The sequence below is a fragment of the Ovis aries genome, chromosome 6 (genome assembly GCF_016772045.2).
Source record: "Ovis aries strain OAR_USU_Benz2616 breed Rambouillet chromosome 6, ARS-UI_Ramb_v3.0, whole genome shotgun sequence".
NCBI classification, from domain to species: domain Eukaryota; kingdom Metazoa; phylum Chordata; class Mammalia; order Artiodactyla; family Bovidae; genus Ovis; species Ovis aries.
In genome coordinates this window covers 88937329-88963663 of record NC_056059.1, presented here as the reverse complement: position 1 = coordinate 88963663, position 26335 = coordinate 88937329, and the positions used below count along the sequence as shown (strand labels likewise).

General features: G+C 36.8%; 1 protein-coding gene across 11 annotated transcripts in view; it reads left to right on the top strand.

Annotated features, from left to right (window-relative positions):
* ANKRD17 (ankyrin repeat domain 17) overlaps positions 1-26335 on the top strand; it is a 169294-nt gene that overhangs the window by 138699 nt on the left and 4260 nt on the right. For all 11 annotated transcript variants that reach the window (XM_027971068.3, XM_027971067.3, XM_027971064.3 and 8 more), the window contains 7 exons: positions 2394-2565; positions 3893-4340; positions 4776-4931; positions 6970-7119; positions 8488-10121; positions 17699-17896; positions 25921-26169. In XM_027971068.3, the coding sequence (XP_027826869.2) occupies positions 2394-2565; positions 3893-4340; positions 4776-4931; positions 6970-7119; positions 8488-10121; positions 17699-17896; positions 25921-26169 (3007 nt within the window). The remainder of the gene's footprint in view (positions 1-2393; positions 2566-3892; positions 4341-4775; positions 4932-6969; positions 7120-8487; positions 10122-17698; positions 17897-25920; positions 26170-26335) is intronic.

The window sequence follows — 26335 nt, the reverse complement described above, 5'->3', positions numbered from 1 at the left end:
GAACCAGAGATCAAGTTGCTAACATCCGTTGGATCAGAAAAAGCAAGAGAGTTCCAGAAAAACATCTACTTCTGCAATATTGATTACGCCAAAGCCTTTGACTCTGTAGATCACAACAAACTGTGGAAAATTCTGAAAGAGATGGGAATACCAGACCACCTTACCTGCCTCCTGAGAAATCTTAGTGCAGTTCAAGAAGCAACAGTTAGTACCAGACATGGAACAACAGACTGGTTCCAGAATGGGAAAGGAGTACATTAAGACTGTATATTGTCACCCTGCATATTTAACTTACATGCAAAGTACATCATGTGAAATGCTGGGGTGGATGAAGCACAAGTTGGAATCAAGATTGCCAGGAGAAATATCAGTAACCTCAGATATGCAGATGATACCACCCTTATGCCAGAAATGGAAGAAGAACTAAAGAGCCTCTTGATGAAAGTGAGAGAGGAGAATGAAAAAGCTGGCTTAAAACTCAGGATTCAAAAAACTAAGATCATGGCATCCAGTCCCATCACTTCATGGCATAGATGGGGAAACAATGGAAACAGTGAGAGACTTTATTTTCTTGGGCTTCAAAATCACTGCAGATGATGACTGCAGCCATGAAATTGAAAGACGCTTGCTCCTTGGAAGAAAAGCTATGGCCCACCTGCATATTGAAAAGCAGAGACATTTCTTTGCCACCAAAGGTCCATCTAGTCAAAGCTATTGTTTTTCTAGTATTCATGTATGGTTGTGAGAGTTGGACTATAAAGAAAGCTGAGCCCCAAAGAATTGATGCTTTTGAACTGTGATATTGCAGAAGACTAGAGAGTCCCTTGGACTGCAAGGAGCTCCAACCAGTCAGTCCTAAAGGAAATCAGTCCTGAATATTCATTGGAAGAACTGTTGCTGAAGCTGTAGCTCCAATACTTTGGCCACCTGATGCTGGGAAAGATTGAAGGCAGGAGGAGAAGAGGACATCAGAGGACGAGATGGTTAGATAGCATCACTGACTCGATGGACATGAGTTTGAGCAGGCTCTGGGAGTTCGTGATGGACAGGGAACCCTGGCATGCTGCAGTCCATGGAGTCGCAAAGAGTCAGACACAACAGAGCGACTGAATTGACCTGAACTGAGAGGAAACTTGGGTACTTTTGGAAGATCAGCAAAAGTTTCTAGGGGGCAGATACTATGCAAAAAATTCTATATCTCCAGTTTCCATTTGTGTTCTTTCCTGAAATCCATCTGCTTGAGAAAGTATCTGATTTTCTATAGATTCTCCTTAATTATTTATCTTTCCCAAAACAAAAATCTTAATCTCTTACCCAAGAAAATATAATTATGGTGCATTGCCTCCCAAAATGAAAACTTTCAAGGTGGCAAAACCTTTCAGTCACCCTGAACAGGGATTATTTCAAAAGGGAAGAGGAGGGACTATCAAAGGCTGGAGACTAAAAAAATGAAATCAGACTTTTTCTCAAGAAACTTAAATCTGATTTGGCATATAAGGTTATCTCTAAGCACTGGTTTCATTAGTTAGGCTATTGTGACATTTTCCATAAACTGAGTATCATTGTTTTGACATATATTTAAAATGCACATAAAATATATAGATAGCTTCCCAGGTAGCACCAGAAGTAAAGAATTTTCCTGCCAGTGCAAGAGATGCAGAAGAGGTGGGTTTGATCTCTGGGTCAAGAAGATTCTCTGGAGGTGAAAATGGCAATCCACTCTAGTATATCTTGCCTGGAGAATCCCATGGACAGAGGAGCCTGGTGGGCTACAGTCCATGGAGTTGCAAAGAGTCCAACCTAACTGAGCATGTGAGCACAGCTCAGTGTTCTGTAAATGTATGCTGTTGTTAATTTATCCCCACCCTGGATCTCACCACATGAATTTACCTATTTCCTTTTACTATCATAGTAATTAACTTTTGCAATGGAAAGTATTAAACCTATATTTTTCTACTAGAGGTAGACATTTTATAGAATATATTCTTAGGATAAGCAGTTTGTAATTTTCATAGAAGGCTTTTAAATTACCTTTCCAAAAACTCTAATATTTATACCAATGGCAGTGTAGGAAAGAATTCATTTTCCCAAACTTTTGCTATCTGATACCTCTTTATAATTTACATTTCCTTAGTGACTATGGAGTTATATATATCTTTATCAATCATCCATTTTGAAATTGGGTTGTCTTTTGTCATTAATTTGATCTTGACATTTAAAACGATTATCTTCTCTTTATAGTGATTTGAGTATGATTTTGATCAGTGAGTTGAACTAAAATAACTTTGGATTTTATGGTATCCCAGTACCTTTATGATGAATGACATTATGTGACAACATTTTTCCAATGAAAATTCCAGTGTTGTAATTCTGTTTTATTGATTCTTTAACAGTTAAGGGAAGAAAGTCGAAGGCTGGCTTTGGCTGCCAAACGAGAAAAGAGAAAGGAGAAGAGGCGAAAGAAAAAGGAAGAACAAAGAAGAAAACTAGAAGAAATTGAAGCCAAAAATAAAGAAAACTTTGAACTCCAAGCTGCTCAAGAAAAAGAAAAGCATAAAGTTGAAGGTATTTTCTCTAAATCATCTAATTTCTTTCATATAATGCTTTCTATTCAAAATTACATTTCATTAAATATAAATAACCTAAGATAACATTAAATATCAATGAGTCAAGATAACAGTAGATCTTTTACGTTATTAAACCCTAAAGTATTTATATGCTCTTTTTATTTATTGACTTCATCCCACTTGTATTGTAAACAATTTTAAACCTACACACAAGTTGAAAGAATGATAAAACAAACACCTGAATACCCTTCACCTGATTTAAAAACAAACATTTTACTATATTTGCTTTATCCTTTTCTCTGAATATATATACATATTTTTTTCCCTAAGCTATCTGAAAATAAATTGCAGGTGTCTGACATTGCACCTGGAATAAATACACAAAATCATAAAAAAAATTATCAGTACTTCCATAATTTCATCTACAGGCAAGACCATATTCAGATTTTTCTTAAATGAGGAAATCACTTTTAATTACTTTCTAACTAAAAATCATTTGAGGTAAGGATATTGTTAGAAAGAACCACTGTCATTAAACCACCAAATATGTATGGTGTGTATGTGTGTATTTCCCTCTCCTCCAGTCTTTTATTTTGAAAAATTTCAGGCTCCAGAAAATTTTAAGAGTTAGTATGATGAATACCTGCAGGTCACCTAGATTCATATAACATTGTGGCACATTTATATTTTTCCTCTTTTTGTTTTGAATAGTCTTATATATATTGTACACATCATACAGAATCACCCCTAAATACCTGAGCAGTATTTCCCAAAAAAGGACATTATTTTATGTAATGACAATAACATTATGACACTTGAGAAATTTATTAATTATGAATAATATGTAACATATAGTACATATTCACTCCCAAAATAATTCCAAATTTTTAAAAAATGTTTATTTGTGTATTTGTTTGCAGCAGGTCTTAGTTGCAGAACACGGGATCCTTTCTTAGTTGCAGCATGTAGGGTCTTTACTTGCAGTATGTAAGATTTTATCTGTGGCATGATGGATCTAGTTCCCTGACCAAGAATCAAACCTGGGTCCCTTGCATTGAGAGTGTAGTGTCTTAGCCTCTGGACTATCAAGAAGGTCCCCTGAAATATTTTTTTATAGCTTCTAGTATATGTTGTTTAGAACTTAGGAACAGAGAGAATAGAATAATCATATCCATCTCATTACTAGTGAATGATGGAATGACTGATGACTTTATATCTAAAAGTAGTAGTAAAGTAGCCTCTCGGTTTATTTTTGTCAAGTGCTTAAAGCTAAATATGTGGCAAGAACACTAGAACTTGCTAATTTGGTATTACTGCTTCTACAGATGAGCCTGAAGTCTTGACAGAGCCTCCAAGTGCCACAACCACTACTACCATAGGTATATCTGCAACCTGGACCACTTTGGCAGGTTCCCATGGTAAAAGAAATAATACCATAACTACAACCAGTTCAAAGAGGAAAAACAGGAAAAATAAAATTACTCCGGAAAACGTTCAAATTATATTTGATGATCCACTACCAATCTCATACAGTCAGCCAGAGAAGGTGAACGGAGAGTCCAAGAGCAGCAGTACCAGCGAGAGTGGAGATAGTGATAACATGAGAATTTCCAGTTGCAGTGATGAAAGTAGTAACAGCAACAGCAGCCGAAAGAGTGACAATCATTCACCTGCCGTGGTCACTACCACTGTGACCAGCAAGAAACAGCCATCCGTTCTGGTTACATTTCCAAAGGAGGAGAGAAAATCTGTTTCTGGCAAGACTTCAGTAAAGTGAGCTCCAATTTTTATTTTCACAATTTACAGTATCGTTATGAAACACTTTGTCTTTGAATTTTTTAGTAAAGCAGTCAAATGAAAAAGACAAAGTAAGTGTTTGTCCTTGTTCTTAAAGAAGGTATAGTTCTTTAAATTAAAGAACAACTATGTAATTTCTTCATTTGGATTGTTAACCCATGATAAGTATCGGTTGTGGTTTTTCAGAGATTGTTATTGTATTTCAGTTCCGCTATATCTGACCTCTAGATAATATCTTGTTAAAATTGCCCCTTCATATTATGCCCAGTATTGGAAAATGAAAAATAAAATTTCTCTCATTTATTCATAATATTAAAAAAATAAAGAATAAAATCATGTGTTAGTTTGCTGTTATCATTAAAAAATTCTTCATCTGTTCTATAGTTAATGCGTTTTTCCTCCTTGTTAAAGATTGTCAGAGACTATCAGTGAAGTGACCAGTAATTCTCTCTCCACTTGCACAAAATCTGGTCCATCTCCCCTTTCCTCTCCAAATGGGAAATTAACAGTAGCAAGTCCCAAGCGTGGACAGAAGAGGGAAGAAGGATGGAAAGAGGTTGTAAGGAGGTAATTGATTATTTCTTTGTTTTTCCCATTCTTTTTATATGTGCTCTGTTTCACAGAGAAGTATAGTGTACCTTGCGATTAAATTCCCCTAACTATTTCAAATGCTGCAATCAAACTGGTGGCCCAGGGCTGCCAATGGAGACAACCTGTACTATATTTTATATGGAAAAAAGTATATGTTAATACTTTCAAAACTGGGAGATTTTACATAAAAAGTTAGGTCATTGTGTATGCTTCACATGCATAGATACTGGCTTTTGGTAGTGAACTAATTTCTTTAAGGTGATAGATTGTCTTATTCTTCTTGTAACCTTGAAGCCCAATAGATAGTGTCTACCACATGGTTATAAATATTTGGAGAGTAAATAAATATTGGTTTTAAACTATTCTTGTCTTCAAATCATAGAATATTTTTACTTCAAGAGTTTTAGAACTAAAATATTTTACTGTATTTTGCTTGGGATTTTTTAAATAATGTGTTAAAAGTAAAACAGTATCCCAGAAACTGAAAGGTGTTAAGATACCACCTACCAAGAAAGGATGTGATCCCAAAAAAGTATAATGTACATTTCTTTCCCTGTTTTCGGCCAAGGCTTCCCCTCAGCCTCCCTCTCTGTCATCATCTCTGTCTGTCACACGGCTATTGAACTAATTAAAATCGTAACACCAGAGTTCATTCTCGCTGTTGGTCGCTCAGTCATGTCCGACTCTTTGCGACCCCATGGACTGGGACTCACCAGGTTCCATTATCCATGCTCTCATATAAAAAGCCAGATAATTCCATCTTCACATGCGGTCTTACTTATTTCTGGCTGCACCAGGTCTTTGTTGCTGTTGTGAGCATCTCCAGTTGCAGCACTTGGGCTCCTCTTGTGGTTTGTGGGCTTCACTTGTTACAGCAAACAGACTCTGGAGCACTCATGCTCTCTAGCTGTGGGTGCCTGGGCTTAGTTGCCCCAGGGCATGTGGGATCTTAGTTCCCCAACCAGAGATCAGATTTTCATCCCTTCCTTTGGAAGGCAGATTCCCAAACACTAGACCACCAAGGGAAGTCCTTGCATGCGTCTTATATGATAGTATACAAACAAATTCTTAACTAATTTAAAATAATGATCCCTGAGTTATGTTCTTTAAGAGAAAAGGAATTATCAGGTGAGTTAGTTATATATATAAAAGGGCAGAGAGGCAAGGTTTTTAAACACTACTGTTTAAAAAAATTCTAATTTAATATTTAATCTATTGTGAATAAATAATTTACTTATTCATTGAAGCATAATTGGCTCATTCTATTTATTGAGAGTTATACTGTTTTTCTTTTAGAAGTACTCTTCAGTTTAGACTTGTAGGAAATTTATATCTACCTTTGCTGAATCTGAGTAATTTTGTGTTAGGTGGGTTTTACTTTTTGGAATTCCAACAGGCTTTTCTATTTCCTCACACAACTAAACATACCTTAGCTAGTGTCCATATTTGTGGATAATCATTTGAAGGCTTCTAGAAGAATACAGGAAAACATGAATTTTTAGTATCATCCTTTCAGTTATATATTGGATAATAAAAACAAGAATGTAAGTCAGACACCTAAAGGCACTCACAATAAATCTTTCTTAACTCCTTGGGCTAGATTAAACACCCCTATCAATGTGTCTTTGTGATACCCTGTTAGAGCACTTATGACATCGTGTTATAATTTTCTTACTTGGTTTCTACATAGTCAATATATGTGGGTGGGAACCCGTTTGTCTTATTTGCTATTAGTAGTTGCATTTACACAGTGTATGTCTACATGGATGTGCTGTATAGATCATAATGAAGGATAAAAGTCAAAAAAGCAGTTTTTGGTAATCATATGAGAAACTCACTCTCTCTTTTTTTCTGTGGCTCTCAGTTACCTTGTATCATTTAGGATGAGACTAGGTAGAAGAGGCTTATTCAACAATATTCTGCATTTATAGAAACATATTTTAGTATAACTATCTTAATTATAATGACTGATATTTATGATTTATCTTAATTTATTTTTCTAACCATTAAACAGGTCAAAGAAAGTATCTGTTCCATCAACTGTGATATCCAGAGTGATTGGAAGAGGAGGTTGTAATATTAATGCGATTCGGGAGTTCACTGGTGCACACATAGATATTGATAAGCAGAAAGACAAGACGGGAGACCGGATAATAACTATAAGGCAAAATTTTGTCTCTTATTTTTTTTCCCTTTATATTTATTGCACTAGAGCTTAAAAATTATAGATAAGCATGTGCGTTTTCAATGGAACTTTGTATTTAATAGCATACTTTTAAATGAAAATTTGATTTGTGTTGGAGAAAATAACTCTTAAAATTTGTTTTTCTAATTTATATGTTCTTATGAAGTATTTCAAAGGACTTTAAAAGAATTTTTCTTTTTTGTATGTATGACAAAGATTTGAATAATTTTTCCTTACATAAACATTTAATAAGGCATTCTTAAAACTTATTCTGAGAATTTTTAAGAAGGAATGGATTTCTAACACATTTTAGTAGTTTTCCATCTTTCTCTTAAATTAGCATTTGAGATTTATTATTCTCAGATTGTATACTTAGAGTATGAGCTCAGTAATAGATTTAAATCTAAAGTAGATATTTGTTTTGAATTGAATATTTGAGTATTTCTAAGCTGTAATAGCCTTAAAGATGATATTGTAAGAAGTCATAAATTTGGTTGTGATAGACTGGTGCCCTTTGTAATAATAGAGGGGCTGATAGTTTAATAACTTGCCTCAACAGGAAGAAGGCAATTAATTCACTCTGTTTTATGTTTATCCTCCTCTTCTATCTTTTTTATGCCTCTTCTAGAGTAGGTGTGATCACACTTGCCTTATCCAGAGAAGAGGGAAAGCAGAAACCCTTTATGAGTAATTTCTACCTCGGGGTTTCCATAAGGTTTTCCTATCAGTCACATATATTCCTAAACATTGAAGACTGGATTTTGACCTTATGGCCATTGTTGACATTATCAGGATTCTTCTCTCATTTTGAGACATCTGTCCAAAATAGTTATAATAATCACTCTACTTATAAAGAAACCAGTAGTAAACATGCTGTAAATAGAGTCATTTTACATACCTGAATTTAAAATAAAAGACTATTTTCTTACTCAGTGATATTATTGTTCTTGCTTAATTGTACTGTTTTAAATATTGATCAATTGTTTAACTTAATGGTAACAATATGGATTATGTAGGGTTTTAAGTGCAGTGATTTTTCGATTTAGAATGTATTTCACAGTAGGAAAATGATTGCTTAGCCTGAGGAAACAATAGTGAAATTAAATTTTTTGAAAAGAAGTAATTTGTTTCTCCTTTGAAAGATAGAGTGGTGTGTTGGACAGTTTATTGCTTTGCTTGCGAAATACCTCAAAAATAGAAAACTTGCTGCTTCAGCTTTTTATCTGTTTTCTGTATATATGTGCATACATATGCAGTGTACACACAAATGAATTTAGGCCTTATATATCTTAAAACGGGGAAATTGGACCTAATTTTTTTTTTTTTTTTTTTTTGGTCAACTTGTAGGGGTGGCACTGAATCAACAAGACAGGCAACTCAGTTGATCAATGCTCTGATCAAGGATCCAGACAAAGAAATTGATGAACTCATTCCAAAGAATCGTTTGAAAAGCTCCTCAGCAAATTCCAAAATAGGGTCATCAGCACCTACCACCACTGCTGCTAACAGTTCCTTAATGGGAATTAAAATGACGACTGTAGCTCTGTCATCAACATCTCAAACTGCCACAGCACTTACTGTGCCTGCAATTTCTTCTGCATCTACTCACAAAACCATTAAGAATCCAGTGAATAATGTGAGGCCTGGTTTTCCAGTTTCTCTTCCATTAGCATATCCTCCTCCACAGTTTGCACATGCTTTGCTTGCTGCTCAGACTTTCCAGCAGATCCGTCCACCAAGGTTGCCCATGACCCATTTTGGAGGTACTTTTCCACCAGCTCAATCCACTTGGGGTCCTTTTCCTGTCAGGCCTTTGAGCCCTGCCAGAGCTACTAACTCGCCTAAGCCTCACATGGTGCCTCGCCATAGCAATCAGAATAGCAGTGGTTCTCAGGTGAATTCAGCAGGTTCTTTAACTTCAAGTCCAACAACTACAACCAGTTCATCAGCTTCAACGGTGCCTGGTACATCTACAAATGGCAGTCCGAGTTCACCTTCTGTTAGAAGGCAGCTTTTTGTCACAGTTGTGAAGACATCCAATGCCACCACCACAACAGTCACAACCACAGCAAGCAACAACAGCACTGCACCCACAAATGCCACATATCCTATGCCTACTGCCAAAGAACACTACCCAGTGTCATCCCCATCTTCCCCGTCACCACCAGCCCAGCCAGGAGGAGTTTCTAGAAACAGCCCTTTGGATTGTGGAACAGCATCTCCAAATAAAGGGGCGTCTTCCTCTGAACCGGAAGCAGGTAGTCCACCCGTAGTAGAAACAACAAACAGCAGACCCCCAAACAGCAGCAGTGCTGGGAGTTCATCAGTTCATTCTTCTCAGCAACAGCCTCCGGGATCTGCTTCTCAGGAGCCAAGACCACCTCTTCAGCAGTCTCAGGTTCCTCCCCCGGAAGTCAGAATGACCGCTCCCCCTTTAGCAACCACAAGCTCTGCTCCAGTGGCGGTGCCTTCTACTGCCCCAGTGACTTACCCTATGCCTCAGACACAAATGGGATGCTCCCAGCCTCCTCCTAAAGTGGAACCACCTGCTATTAGACCACCCCCTCATGGCACAACTGCCCCTCACAAGAATCCAGCTCCAGTGCAGAATTCATCTGTTGCAGTCCTCAGTGTCAATCACATTAAAAGACCTCACAGTGTTCCCTCCTCTGTCCAGCTACCTTCGACCTTAAGTACACAAAGTGCTTGTCAAAATTCAGTACATCCAGCAAATAAACCTATTGCTCCCAATTTCAGTGCCCCCTTACCATTTGGGCCCTTTAGCACATTGTTTGAAAATAGCCCGACTTCTGCTCATGCCTTCTGGGGAGGATCTGTTGTTTCATCTCAGTCAACACCAGAATCTATGCTATCAGGAAAATCCTCATATTTGCCAAATTCAGATCCCTTACATCCATCTGATACTTCTAAAGCTCCAGGTTTCAGACCACCATTACAGAGACCCGCTCCAAGTCCCTCAGGTAAGATTGTATTTTCTGACATTTCTTCACCTGCTCGTTTATGCAGATGATGCAAAACTCTGGTTATTTTCTAGTGCTTTTACTCTGACTGGGCCAGATGGACAAACTGTTTTCCTAAATCAAATGCTGTTGTGAGTATTGTGTATTTAGCATGGCATTATTATTTTTTTAAATCTTTTTAGAAACTGCAATGGATTTTACCTTAAATTTACCGTAAGTAAATTTCTTCATCAGATACATTTTTCTCTTTCAGAATAAAAAAAAAAGTCTCTTATATTTTAATTTAGTAAGATAATGCCATGAAAAGTTTGCTTTTATTTCAAATAAAAAAATACCATATATTTTTAAAATTTTATTTTACTTCCACTTTACAGTCAACTCTACCTTCATTCTGCAACCCCCCTACCTCTGATATCCACAAATCTGATCTTTTTCAATGAGTTTGTTTGTTTTAAATTCTACATATAAATGAAAATATAAACTTTGTCTTTCTTTGTCTGACTTGTTTTACGTAGTTTGATGCCCTCATGGCACATCCATTTTATCAGAAATGGCAGAATTTCCTTCTTTTTTAATATATATATGGCTGAATAATATCCCACTGTGTGTGTTTATATGCCACACACACACTCACAGTGGAATATTCAGCTGTATTTTTTTTTAAAAAGTGTATGTGTGCCGCAACTTCTTTTCCATTCATCCATGAATGAATACTTAGGTTTTTTTCTATGTCTCAGCTATTATAAATAATGCTATTATGAACATGAGAGTGTATGTATATTTTCAAGTTAATATTTTTGTTTCTCCTGAATATATTTCCAGAAGTGGAATTTCAGGATCGTTGTGGTAGTTCCATTTTCAGTTCTTAAGATCCTCCATCCTGTTTTCCATAGTGTCTGTAGGCTGATCATGTTTCAAGTACTTACTTAATGAGCAGATATAGCTGGTAGCTGCCGTATTGCACAGTGCAGATGTTGAACACATCTGTTAACATAAAAAGTTCTATTGGGCAGTGCTGATATTTAAAGAAGATCTAAAGATCTGGTTTTGAGTGGTTGCTTTTTCTTTTTTAACTTTTTACTTTGAAATATTTTTTATGGAAGAGTTCTTCTATAATTACCCCAACTTCCCCTTTTCATTAAAACTAAGAAATTAATATTCGAATAGTATAATTAACTAGACTAGAGACTTTATTCATACTCCACGATTTTCCAATAATGTTCTTTTTCTATTTCCATGCTCTACTGATGTCTAAAAATATTATCTACGCCTTTTCAGAAAGGTTGCCAACTTGATGTGTGTTATTGAAGAGATGACGTTCTGGGACTAATAGGAACTGATTGTTATGTTTACCTATTAGCACATAAATGTAATGAACATGATCAGTAAATATTTCTTTGCTGGGAGTTGACTGAAACATTTTTTGTGAATTTTCAAAAGCAGTTTCTCTTGAGTGCTAAAACAATAGAATCAATATAATTTATTGTAAAGCTTCATATGCTAATACATTGTAATGCTTTTTTAAAAAAATTTTATTGGAGTATATTTGATTTACAGTGTTGTGTTAGTTTCAAGTGTACAACAAAATGAATTGGTTATATACGTACATGTATCCACTCTTTTTAAGATTGTTTCCCCATATAGGCCATTACAGAGGAGTAGGTAGAGTTCCCTGTGTTGTACACTAGGTTCTTATTATTTGTTTTATATACAGTAGTGTATATATGTCAATGCTAATCTCCCAGTTTGTCCCTTACCCCCTGGTACCCATAAGTTTTATTGTCTACATATGTACAGAGCTACATCTATAACTTCATTTTTGTTCTATAGATAAGTTTTTTTTATTTATACTCTTTTTTTGGATTCCATTTACAAACAGTATCATATATCTGCCTTTCTCTGTCTGACTTCACTCAGTATGACAATTCTAGGTCCATCCATGTTACGACAAATGGCATTATTTCATTCGTTTTTATGTCCGAGTAATATTTCATTGTACATACGTACCGCATCTTCTTTATCCATCCTGTGTTGATGCACATTTGATTGCTTACATGTCCTGGCTATTGTAAATAGTGCTGCAGTTAACATTGAAGTGAATGTATCTTTTCAAATTATGGTATATGCCCAGGAGTGGGATTGCTGGGTCATATAGTGTGTTAATCGCTCAGTCGTGTCCAACTGTTTGCAGCCCCATGGACTGTAGCCTGCCAGGTTCCTCTGTCCATGGCATTTTCCAGGCAAGAATACTAGAGTAGCTTGCCATTTCCTTCTCCAGGAGATCTTCCCGACCTAGGGATCAAACCCAGGTCTCCCACATTGCAGATTCTTTTACCTCTGAGCCACCAGGGATCATATGGTAGCTCTGTTTTTAGTTTTCTAAGGAACCTCCATACTGTTCTCCATAGTGGCTATATGAATTTACATTCTTACCGATAGTGTAAGAGGGTACCCTTTTCTCTACACTCCCTCCACCGTTCATTGTTTATGGGCTTTTTGATGGTGGCCATTCTGACCAGTATAAGGTGATACCTCGTGTAGTTCTGATTTGCGTTTCTCTAATAATTAGTGATGTTGAGCATCTTTTCATATGCTTTTTAGCCATCTGTATGTCTGCTTGAAGAAATGTCTATTTAGATCTTTTGCCCATTTTTTTTTTTGACAGAGTGTTTGGTTCTATTGAGTTGCATGAGCTATTTACATATTTTGGAGGTGAATAAGAAATGCTTTTTTTATTTAATTTTTGTAAAGTTGGAATTTAGTGAAAACACTTCACTTTTCAAAAAATGTAAAATCTAGGTAATATGTTCAGTTCAGTTCAGTTGCTCAGTTGTATCTGACTCTGTGACCCCATGACTGCAGATGCCAGGCCTCCTTGTCCATCACCAACTCCCAGAGTTTAACCAAACTCATGTCCATTGAGTTGGTGATGCCATCCAACCATCTCATCCTCTGTCATCCCCTTTTCCTGCTTTCAACCTTGTCCAGCATCAGGGTCTTTTCAAATGAATCAGCTCTTCACATCAGGTGGCCAAAGTATTGGAGTTTCAGCTTCAACATCAGTCCTTCCAATGAACACCCAGGACTGATCTCCTTTAGGATGGACTGGTTGGATCTCCTTGCAGTCCAAGGGACTCTCAAGAGTCTTCTCCAACCCCACAGTTCAAAAACATCAATTCTTCAGTGCTCAGCTTTCTTCACAGTCCAACTCTCACGTCCATACATGACTACTGGATAAACCATAGCCTTGACGAGACAGATCTTTGTTGACAAAGTAATGTCTCTGCTTTTTAATATGCTATCTAGGTTGGTCATAACTTTCCTTCCAAGGAGTAAGTATCTTTCAATTTCATGGCTGCAGTCACCATCTGCTGTGATTTTGGAGCCCCAAAAGATAGCCACTGTTTCCACTGTTTCCCCATCTATTTGCCATGAAGTGATGGGACTGGATGCCATGATCTTTGTTTTCTGAATGTTGAGCTTTAAGCCAATGTTTTCACTCTCCTCTTTCACTTTCATCAAGAGGCTCTTTAGTTCTTTCTTCTTCACTTTCTGCCTAAGGGAGGTATCATCTGCATATCTGAGGTTATTGATATTTCTCCATCTTGATTCCAGCTTGGGCTTCATCCAGTCCAGCATTTCTCATGATGTACTCTGCATAGAAGTTAAATAAGCAGGGTGACAATATACAGCACTGACGTACTCCTTTTCCTATTTGGAACCAGTCTGTTGTTCCATGTCCAGTTCTAACTGTTGCTTCCTGACCTGCATACAGATTTCTCAAAAGGCAGGTCAGGTAGTCTGGTATTCTCATCTCTTTCAGAATTCCCCACAGTGTATTGTGATCCACACAGTAAAAGGCTTTGGCAAACTCAATAAAGCAGAAATAGATGTTTTTCTGGAACTGTCTTTGGCAATTTGACCTCTGGTTCCTCTGCCTTTTCTAAAACCAGCTTGAATATCTGAAAGTTGATGGTTCACATATTGCTGAGGCCTGGCTTGGAAAATTTTGAGCATTGCTTTTCCAGCATGTGAGAAGAGTGCAATCGTGCGGTTAGTTTGAGCATTCTTTAGCATTGCCTTCTTTGGGATTGACATGAAAACTGACCTTTTCTAGCCCTGTGGCCACTGCTGAGTTTTCCAAATTTACTGGTGTATTGAGTGCAGCACTTTCATAGCATCATCTTTTAGGATTTGCAATAGCTTGACTGGAATTCCATCACCTCCATTAGCTTTGTTCGTAGTGATGCTTCCTAAGGCCCACTTACTTCACATTTCAGGATACCTGGCTCTACCTGAGTGATCACACCATCGTGTGATCTGAGTCATGAAGATCTTTTTTGTATAGTTCTCCTGTGTTGCCACCTCTTCTTAGTATCTTTTGCTTCTGTTAGGTCCCTACCGTTTCTGTCCTTTATTGAGCCCATCTTTGCATGAAATGTCGCCTTGGTATCTCTAATTTTCTTGAAGAGATCGCTAGTCTTTCCCATTCTATTGTTTTCCTCTATTTCCTTGCGCTGATCACTGTGCTTTATTATCTCTCCTTGCTGTTCTTTGGAACCCTGCATTCAAATGGGTATATCTTTCCTTTTCTCCTTTGCTTTTCACTTCTTTTCATAGTTATTGTGAGGCCTCCTCAGATAGCCATTTTCTTTTTTGCATTCCTTTTTCTTGGGAATGGTCTTGGTCCCTGTCTCCTGTACAGTGTCAGTGAACCTCTGTCTATAGTTCATCTAGTCCCTTAAATCTGTTTCTCACTTCCACTGTATAATCCTAAGGGATTTGATTTAGCTCATACCTGAATGGTCTAGTGGTTTTCTCTACTTTCTTCAATTTCAGTCTGAATTTGGCAATAAGGAGTTCATGATCTGAGCCACAATCAGCTCCCAGTCTTGTTTTTGATGACTGTATAGAGCTTCTCCATCTTTGGCTGCAAAGAATAAAATCAATCTGATTTCACTGTTGGCCATCTTGTGATGTCCATGTGTAGAATCTTCTCTTGTGTTGTTGGAAGAGGCTGTTTGCTAGGACCAGTGCGTTCTCTTGGCAGAACTGTATTAGCCTTTGCCCTGCTTCATCCTGTACTCCAAGGCCAAATTTGCCCATTACTTCAGGTTTCTCTTGACTTCCTACTTTTGCATTCCAGTCCCCTGTAATGAAAAGGACATATCTTTTGGGTGTAAGTTCTAGAAGGTCTTGTAGGTCTTCATAGAACCGTTCAACTTCAGCTTCTTCAGCGTTACTGGTTGGGGCATATACTGTAAGGTTTGCCTTGGAAACGAACAGAGATCATTCTGTCGTTTTTGAGATTGCATCCAAGTACTGCATTTTGGATTCATTTGTTAACACTATGATGGCTACTCCCTTTCTTCTAAGGGATTCTTGCCCACAGTCATAGATATAATGGTCATCTGATTTAAATTCACCCATTCCAGTCCATTTTAGTTCGCTGATTCCTAGAATGTCGACGTTCACTCTTGCCATCACCTGTTAGATGGCTTCCAATTTGCCTTGATTCATGGACCTAACATTCCAGGTTCCTATGCAGTGTTGCTCTTTACAGCATCGGATCTTCCTTCTATCACAGTTACATCCACAACTGGGTGTTGTTTTTGCTTTGGCTCCATCTCTTCATTCTTTCTGGAGTTATTTTTCCACTAATCTCCGGCAGCATATTGGACACCCACTGATCTGGAGAGTTCATCTTTCAGTGTCCTATCTTTTGCCTTTTCATACTGCTCATGGGGTTTTCAAGGTAGAATACTGAAGTGGTTTGCCGTTCCCTTCTCCAGTGGACCGCATTTTGTCAGAAATATGTTAAGACTAAAATTTGAAGAAGAAAATGGCAGTCCACTCCAATACTCTTGCTTAGGAAATCCCTGAACAGAGGCGCCTGGTAAGCTGCAGTCCATGGGGTCACAAGAGTCAGACATGACTTAGTGACTAAACCACCCGCCACCACAAAGTGAATATATGCCTAAAGATAACATGTGTAAGGATATTTGCCATATACTAGCTAGTTTTGGGGGGGCGGTGGGGGTGGGGAATTAACCAGGAAGTCTTGGGATTTTCCATCAACTTCCATTTTATATTTATTTATAATGACCATTATTTTTACTAATACTGTAAAACAATGAAAATGAAATTAATAAAATTACTAAATGTTAAAAAAATACTAAAATTAAGATTTAGAGAAAAAGGAAATACTTTTTTTTTGGAAAAGTATAGGAAAAGGACACAGTCATAGGGGAGGTGAAGTTTTCAGGGGTGTACAGTGATTAGAGCCAAAGTTAGCCATGAAGTTTAACTTGAGAGTCCGTCAGAGGGAAGTATTAGATTCAGGTCAACACAGGCATGTTTGCCTTCACGGCTATACCACTATTTTTACACCCTAGAAAAGGAAAATTAATTCAGTAATAGCACCCAATATGTAGAACCATCATGCCAGATATATCCTTTATGCCTATACATTGTATTTTCTCTCCTTTTGATGCAGCCATCAAGGTTCACACATTGCTTTTGGCTATTATGTCTCTTTGATCTCCTCCAGTCAAAAACATCTCACCACCACCTTTTGTTCTGAATCCTTTGAAGAATGTCCTACATTTCAGATTGGCCTGTTTTCTCAATCCATGGTTACATTCTGGTTAAACATTTCTAGCAGGAACATCAGATAGGTAATGTTTGAATCTCACACTACATTATATCAGGAGGCACTCAGTGACAGACTGTCCCTCAATTAGCAATGGAAGGCACGGTCACTTTAGTTAAGGTGCTGATCATCAGGTCTCTTTGTTACAAGAGTATATCTACAGTCCTTTTTTTCTGTAGCTTTTTTATTTCGTTTTTTGAGGGTGTTTTTTTTTTAAGTAGCACTCTTAAGTTCACAGCAAAATTAAGAGACAAGTACAGTGATTTCCCATACCATCTGCCTCCATACAGGCATAGCCTCTGTTATTACCAACATCCCACTCTAGAGTAGTACTTTTGTTACAATTGATGAACGTACATTCACACATCCTTATCAGAGTCTATAGTTTGCTTGAGGGTTCACTCTTGTAATGCTGTACACTCTGTGAATTTGAACAAAAGTCTAGTGATGTGTATTCACCATCAATTCTATCATCGAGTATTTTCAGTATATTAAATATCCTCTGTGATTTGCCTACTCATCCCTCCCTCCCCTTAACTGTTTTTTTTAATATTTAGTGTTAATTGATGATTGAATTCTATAAGTTTTTTAAAGATAAAATTTGATACAACTCCTTGCCCACCAAACCTATGTAAATTCTAGTGTTATATTAAATCTCCATGTATTCTATAATAAAATAATAATCTGTCAAAATTAAAATTAAATATAAAATATTTTTCATGGTAATTTCCTTTTTATGGCTATCTTTATAAAATAAAGGTGGAGGTAATGAGTCAGTGGACTGGAAAAAGTAAGCAAGGAGAAATTTTTTTAATAATCCAAAATATATTTGCATTTATTAGGCTCCTCTTGGTATTTTAGGTTTTTCTAGTTATATATCTTAAGGGTAACTATTGTAAATTATGATTTATCTTCTACGTTGTAGGTATTGTCAATATGGATTCGCCATATGGTTCTGTAACACCTTCCTCTACACACTTGGGAAACTTTGCCTCAAACCTTTCAGGAGGTCAAATGTATGGACCTGGGGCACCCCTTGGAGGAGCACCCACAGCTGCTAACTTTAACAGACAACATTTTTCCCCACTTAGTTTGTTGACTCCATGTTCATCAGCATCAAATGGTGAGTAATATACAGTAATTCTACAGAAAGAGTTTGCCTTTATGTTCCCTTAAAAAAAAGTGTTACAGTTCTTCAAAGTTTGGAATTTTTAAGTTTTTAATCTCTTAATAATTTAAAAACTATGCCTGGAGAAGGGAATGGCAGCCAACTCCAGTATTCTTGCCTGGAGAATCCCATGGACAGAGGAACCTGGTGGGCTTCAGTCCATGGGGTCACAAGGAATGGAATGGGACTGAAGTGACTTCAGTTTGGTTCAGTTCAGTCACTCAGTTGTGTCTGACTTTTTGCAACCCCATGCATCACAGCACACCAGGCCTCCCTGTCCATCACCAGGTCCTGGAGTTACTCAAACTCATGTCCATTGAGTCGGTGATGCCATCCAGCCATCTCATCCTCTGTCGTCCCCTTCTCCTCCTTCCCCCAATCCCTCCCAGCATCAGTCTTTTCCAATGAGTCAACTCTTCACATGAGGTAGCCAAAGTATTTAAGGAGTTTCAGCTTTAGCATCAGTGCTTCCAATGAACACCCAGGACTGATCTCACTTAGCATGGACTGGTTGGATTTCCTTGCAGTCCAAGGGACTTTCAAGAGTCTTCTCCAACACCACAGTTCAAAAGCATCAATTCTTCAGTGCTCAGCTTTCTTCACAGTCCAACTCTCACATCCATACATGACCACTGGAAAAACCATAGCCTTGACTAGACGGACCTTTGTTGGCAAAGGTCTCACTTTTTAATATGCTATCTAGGTTGGTCAAAACTTTCCTTCCAAGGAGTAAGCATCTTTTAGTTTCATGGCTGCAATCACCATCTGCAGTGATTTTGGAGCCCCCCAAAATAAAGTCTGACTGTTTCCACTGTTTCCCCATCTATTTCCCATGAGGTGATGGGACCAGATGCCATGATCTTAGTTTTCTGAATGTTGAGCTTTGAGCCAACTTTTTCACTCTCCTCTTTCACTTTCATCAAGAGGCTTTTTAGTTCCTCTTCACTTTCTGCCATAAGGGTGTTGTCATCTGCATATCTGAGGTTATTGATATTTCTCCCAGCAGTCTTGATTCCAGCTTGTGCTTCTCCCAGCCCAGCGTTTCTCATATGTACTCTGCATAGAAGTTAAATAAGCAGGGTGATAATATACAGCCTTGATGTACTCCTTTTCCTATTTGGAACCAGTCTGTTGTTCCATGTCCAGTTTTAACTGTTGCTTCCTGACCTGTATACAGGTTTCTCAAGAGGCAGCTCAGGTGGTCTGGTATTCCCATCCCTCTCAGAATTTTCCACAGTTTATTGTGATCCACACAGTCAAAGGCTTTGGCATAATCAGTAAAGCAGAAATAGATGTTTTCCTGGAACTCTCTTGCTTTTTCGATGATCCAGTGGATGTTGGCAGTTTGATCTCTGGTTCCTCTGCCTTTTCTAAATCCAGCTTGAACATCTGGAAGTTCATGGTTCACGTATTGCTGAAGCCTGGCTTGGACAATTTTGAGCATTGCTTTACTAGTGTGTGAGATGAGTGCAATTGTGTGGTATTTTGAGCATTCTTTTTCATTGCCTTTCTTTGGGATTGGAATGAAAACTGACCTTTTCCAGGCCTATGGCCACTGCTGAGTTTTCCAGATTTGCTGGCATACTAGCATGCAATAAACCATAATTTAAAAGAATATGGAAATCAGTATATATGTACATGTACCTATATGTATGTGTGTATATATATATATGGAAAGATTGAAGGCAAAAGGAGAAGAGTATATATTATACACCAGAAACTAACAAAAAGTTGTAAATCCTATACCTCAATAAAAAATACTATTCCTGGCAATCTGAAATTAGGAGGAATTTAAATAGAGTCTCCAGGCTTTTAAAGTATTAGAATCAACTTCAGTTCTATCAAAGCTAGAATATTGTATTTTTGAGGTTTATTTCTAAGATGGATCATTTTTTGAGAATCGACAGTCTTGTGTTGTCACCTGTTGATTTACATTTACTTTTAGATTTGAGAATGTAGCTTCCAAGAAGAAGGATCTGTAGCCTTATAGTATAAGGCTACTTTTTTGTCTACTTTAATTCTCATCTGCTATATAAACAGAGAATTCAACTCACATTAAGAGAATTCTGTAATAAGGGTAGTAGGTTTTTTTGTATTTGTGGTTATTTATTTAGTGAGGATAAAGACATCAAATTGCTTTCACTTTGAGGAAATTTTAATAAGAATCTTTTTTTTTTTAAGTTTTAACAATTTCTTCTAACAACATTAGATCTCAGTTAATAGAGACTGGTTAACTGAGTGAAAGAATTAAAAAAAATTCATATTTGAGAGATTTGCATGTCTGCCAGTGAAAGCATGAATATATATAGTGAATTTACACATTGTATAGTTTTTCTTGTGTTTGTCAAATAACAAAACTGTCACATGGAATATTACATATCCTTGTACAGGTGTCCCTAAGTTAAAATACGTGGTTTAAGAAAGAATAAATAAGTGACTATGACAAAAACATGCCAGAAATAATGTAATAAGTATGCAAATAAAGTACCAAGATAAAAGGGGAGACATTCACAGCGATTCCTATTGAGGATACTTTACCTATCTTTGAAAAAGCTGAAGAAAGTTTCTTAATCATAATTGAGATAAAGTGAATATAGTATAACATAGCTATTTGCCTGGTTTATCTAAACAGACTATTAATAGAACATTGAAAGTAAATATAACTATAAGGAGTAATTGATTATGACATTTTAGTCTTAACTATCTGGCTTATAATTAAAAAGTTATAGCCTCATTTAAAGCTGTATTCAATACAACATAAATTTGTGTACTGGAGGATATTTATTTATTTAGTTCATTATAAGGAAGATCAGTGGGGCTTCCCAGGTGGCACTAGTGGTGAAGAACCCACCTGCCAATGCAAAAGGCATAAGACATGCAGGTTGGATCCCTGAGTCAGGAAGATCCCCTGGAGGAGGTGATGGTATCCCACTCCAGTATTCTTGCCTGGAGAATCCAATGGTCAGAGAAGTCTGGCGGGCTACAATCCATGGGGTCACAAAGAGTCAGACACAACTAAGAACACACACACACACACACACACACACACAGAGTTGTCCTAAAACATGTTTATAGATCTTTTCTGCTTTTGAACAATGAACCACTTAAGGTAAATGTGTTGTGTTTCATTTTTATGGTAAACATTTGCATTTGTTTATATCTCTAGGGTCCTTTAAGATAGCATAAAGAACCCTTGTGTATTTCCCCCACGCCCATTCACTGCTTGTTAACATGTTGCCACATTCCTCCAGTTCAGTGCTGTGTATCTGTGTGTGTGTGTGTGAGAGGAGAGAGAGAAAGAGTGTGTGTATAGCGTATATGTAGGAATTGTAAGGGTTTCTTACTGTATCATTTTACAGTTAGTTGCAGATACAAACTGATTTCCCCTAAATACCCCAGATTATAATATTTTAGAATCACAAGAACTTTCTCTTCCAAAACTACAATGCAGTTATCAACTTCTGCAAATTTTAGTTTGATACATTATTATTATCTAATATATAGTCCATACTCATATTTCACCAGTTGTCCCAATAATGCCTTTATTATCTCCTCTTTTTCAAGATTAAAATCAGTGTCACAGATTGCATTTAATTCCTATGTCTTTTTAGTTTCAAATAACCTGGAACTGTTTCCTTAGATTTTATGAATCTTTCAAAGAAAGCTTTTTTTTTTTTTTTAAGGTTACAGATCAGTTGTTTGGTAAAATGGTTCAATTTGATTTTCTGATATTTCTTAATTTTTAGTTTAAGTTATGTATTTTTGACAGGAACATTTCTATTAGTGTTGCAGCCTTCTCATTGTATTACATTAGAAAATATAAAATGTCAGTTTGTGCTGTTAATTTTGATCACTTGGTTTCATAGGTTTCTACACTTTCAAATTGTCATTTTTCCCTTTGTAAAGTAATCTGTGGGCACTTAGGTTGAAACTGCTTTTATTCCTCATCAGACTCAGACAGAATGTAAGGAAATAGGGAAGAAGTAGAACCTATCTCTGTAGAAATAATAGTTTTTTTTTGTAATCATGTTAATATTCACAAATTTAAAACAGAATCAACCTTGATGAAGGGAAAAACACTAAAATTGAATATAAATAGAAACAAGTAAACCTATCTGCATTTTAAATTACTAACATAAACCTACTAAATGAAAAAGAAACAATCTAAAAAGTCTTGAAGACATTAGTATTTTGTAAAGACAAATAGACTACAGACAAAATCTTCACTTCTACTTAGGACATTTGTATTTTATGTTATGGATGAGCAATTTTAAACGTATGCGGGTTATATTATAGGGCTGAGCAAATGAATAAATAAGAATACTGAAAATGATGTAATCCAGGGCTCTGATAGTAGGAAGAGAAGAATGTAGAGTAAGGCAAGGAAGAATGCTATGAAATTTATTGGAATTAAAGGATCAATATGAACTCATGATTTTAAAATGATGTTATGTTTTGGATTGAATCACATAAAGTTGCCATTTTCCCCCCAGAACTATCTACTGAGAAGGGCCTAGAAGCAATGGATCTTCAGTAGCAGTAAGCACATTCAGCATCCAGATCTGTCTGTTAATGTTTCAATCCACTAAAAGAAACTAGGGCTTGTTGGGGAAATAGCTGGTTTGAGAGCTGGGGCAGGAAGAGTATAACAGAAGTTTGCAAAAAGTCTTGTAGTGTCAGAAAGTAATTAAGTGTTTAGATGGTTGGGCATGTCAGAGGAATGCAGCATATAGCTTGAAGGAGCTCCCACTAGCCAAATTCAGGACAATTTAACCATCAAAATGAATAATATCAGCTTGCTGGTAAAATAAGAATCCATGGAGTATGTAATGGTTATAAATAAAATTTTACAGTGCAGACAGGGGACTTACAATGTCATTACAGTATAATGACAACTCATAAATGTAAAAGGAATTACAATTTGAGTCATCATTTTGCAACTGTTAGACTGGTTGATTCAGCCAAGATTCTCAGACTTTTCCCTTTATTACTGAACTTTTAACTAGTTTGCATTTCATCACCTACCCAGGTTCAGTCCCTGGGTTGAGAAGATCTCCTGGAGAAGGGAATGGCAACCCACTCCAGTATTCCTGCCTGGAGAATTCCATGGACAGAGGAGCCTGGCAGGCTATAGTCCATGGGGTCACAAAGGGTTGGACACAACTGAGCGACTAACAGTACTACTACTAATAATATAAATCTTAATACTTTTTAATGACCATTTAGTTTGTTTTACCTGACTTCTGATTCTTCTTTATGTTATCTGTTCACATAAATGTCATTTCATGGTTTGTTTATTTATGGTAGTCTTTTAAAATTTTCTTTTTCATATTTATCTATATATTTTTCATAAAAATTGCCATTCTGGATGCTGTTGGAAAATGAACCCAAGAAGCATTACTTATTATTCACAATGTATTTATCTGATTTTAGGTATTTGAACAGGTTTTATCAACATTTGTCCATGCATTCCACTTCTCTTTTTGCCTTCTCCTCTATAGGATGTCAGGACATGATAGCAGGACTCTGGCAAATTAAACTAGGATGTGGGGGACATGGGTCCCTTACTTCCAAATAAAAAATTAAAAAAAAACAAAACAGAAAGCAGAGAACCTTCCTGAGGCTGCAAAACAACAGACTGGTGATACCCAAGATCCTTCTGCATACAGGCTAGGCAGAGATCCCCTGAGCCCTCATCCCACCCCAACTGCTAAGATCTATCCTGTCAGTGCTCAACCAGTCCATGCCTTGAGTACTGATCACTGGTGCTCTGTGAGTTTCAGGCTTTGGCAAATTTAGTCAGTGGGTCATTTTGACAGTTCAATCTTATAAGGCTCTTTTGTATCTAAAAGGCAGTAAAAATAATAATAATGACAGTTTCTTTAAGGAAAAAATTAATTTTACATCACGACTCAGTATGCATATACCTGTGTGTGACTGAAATATATCTATAAAACAATACTTACATCCTTACAGTATATGCTCATGATGCTGTTTTCTATTCTGTTTTCTTTAACCTTCAAAAAAAATTTTTGTTACTCATAACTAACCACAGTCATCTCATGATCTACTGTAGTTCAGTTAACACTGAACTGAGGCGTGATAGTGTGTGCAGTGCAGTTTTCCTGCAGGAGCACTTTTTCCATTTGTAAGTCACATTGCTCTTCCAATTTGAATTCAGAACTAAGTGGATTTACTGAAGCTTAAATTTTGGGGTATCTCATTTGTAAGGGGCCCTGTCAAGGTCCTGTTCCAAGTTTTGTACTTGTATTTTTTTTTTCTAAAACAGAGTCCCAAGATTGTATTCCAACAAAACCTATAAAATCTGTTTTTTCTCTATAAGTTAGCATATTTAATAACATGACTCTGAATTAGATTTTTCTTGTTTATTGTAATTAAAGAAATTATGATAATTAGGGATAAGAAGAAAAATTATAATTAGGCTCTTTTCGTAGCAAGGATTGTAGACCTGGGAATCTCAAGGAAAGTGGTGCTTACCTCAAGGCTTATGCAGGGTGATCTTTGAAACCATCGAAATTTTGAGACAGCTATTATCTCTCTCTCACTTTAGAGGATCTACGGTTTCTCACTCATAGTCTGTTTCTTGTCAGTCCTCTACTACTGACTCTCTTTACATATAGGCTTCTTCATAATCTCATGTTGTATGTAGCCCTCAAAGATTCAGTTCATAAACCAGTTTTTCTATTTTCAAATAAATTGTAGCTCTGCACTATGCAGGTAACTGTTTGACTTTTTAAGCTTCAAGTTCCTCTACAGTTTAGCCTCTCTTTGATTTTAAATATGCTTTATATTTAGACTTTCATAAGAAAAGTATGGTTGGTTTTGGTTTTCCTTCTTCACTATGGTGGCTTCCCTGGTGACTCAGTTGGTAAACATTCCTCCTGCAGTGCAGGAGATCCAGATTCGATCCCTGGGTGGGGAAGATCCCCTAGAGAAGGAAATGGCAACCCACTCCAGTATTCTTGCCTGGGAAATCCTATGGACCGAGGAGCCTGGTGGAATACAGTCCGTGAGTCACAAAGAGTCAGACACTACTGAGCATCTGAGCATGTATAAAAAACAGTAAAAGAGCTTCAAATATATCCTAAGTTCTACTCCAAAGAAGGTAGTGGTGGTTGTTTTGGGCTTCCCTTGTGGTTCAACTGGTAAGGAATCTGACTGCAATGCAGGAGACCTGGGTTCGACCTTTGGTTGGGAAGATTCCCCTGGAGAAGGGAAAGGCTACCCACTCCAGTATTCTGGCCTGGAGAAATCCATGAACTGTATGTATAGTCCATGGGGTCACAAAGAGTTGGACACGACTGAGCGACTTTCTTCACTATAGTGTATAAAGAGACTAAGTCACTAATGAATATTCCCCAATTGCGTGTATTAAGAACTAGCCTTGTTTTGATAAGTAAAGCTTAAATTGCCACTTCTAAGAGTGTGTTCTGTGGAATATCCACAAGATACAGTTGGGTTATGAAACATAGCCTTCTGTTGGTATTTTATCAGCATATTAAAGTTCTGTGAAGTCCTGATTTAAAGAAACTTACTTACTTACTTTTTTTAACATACAACCAAGGGACAAATATTCCCAAGGAAAATAGTTTGAAAATTGCCAATACAATCAATGATTTTCCCCACCTCCATTTTGTTGTCATTGTTGTTTCTTTTTAATTTAAACATTGTCTTCTCATTGCTCTGGTGTTATATTTTACTTATGGTCAAGGGAAAATTAATTTAAATATTAATTAGTGTGCAGGCAGCATTCATATTTCACATTCTAATATCCTGAAACTAAATAGGAAAATTGTGAGCCAAATTAAAAAATGACTGCAAAGTCACAGAACTTTAACCAGATTTTAATATACATAATTTATTATTTAAGCATTATACTCATATTTCTAAAATTTTGTTTACAAAATTACAGGGTCTATAGAGACAGTGTATATTATTTCCCAATATCTTTTCTCTAGATTCTCCTGCACAGTCAGTATCCTCTGGAGTTCGTGCACCTTCTCCTGCCCCATCATCAGTACCTTTAGGGTCAGAAAAGCCCAGCAACGTCTCTCAGGATAGAAAAGTTCCAGTCCCTATTGGGACGGAACGTTCTGCACGTATCAGGCAAACTGGAACTTCAGCTCCATCTGTTATTGGGAGTAATTTGTCCACATCAGTAGGACATAGTGGCATCTGGTCCTTTGAAGGGATTGGTGGCAATCAAGGTATGGTATGCAGTTCTGCTTATTGGAAGTTAAGTTTATACATTTAACTAAAATATTTAAATAATTTTAAAAGCAGTATTTAATTATCATAGGCATTCTTTTAGGAAAATATGTGTTCATATCCCTTCATTTTGACTAATCAATTTATTTAAGAGTTTGGAACTTT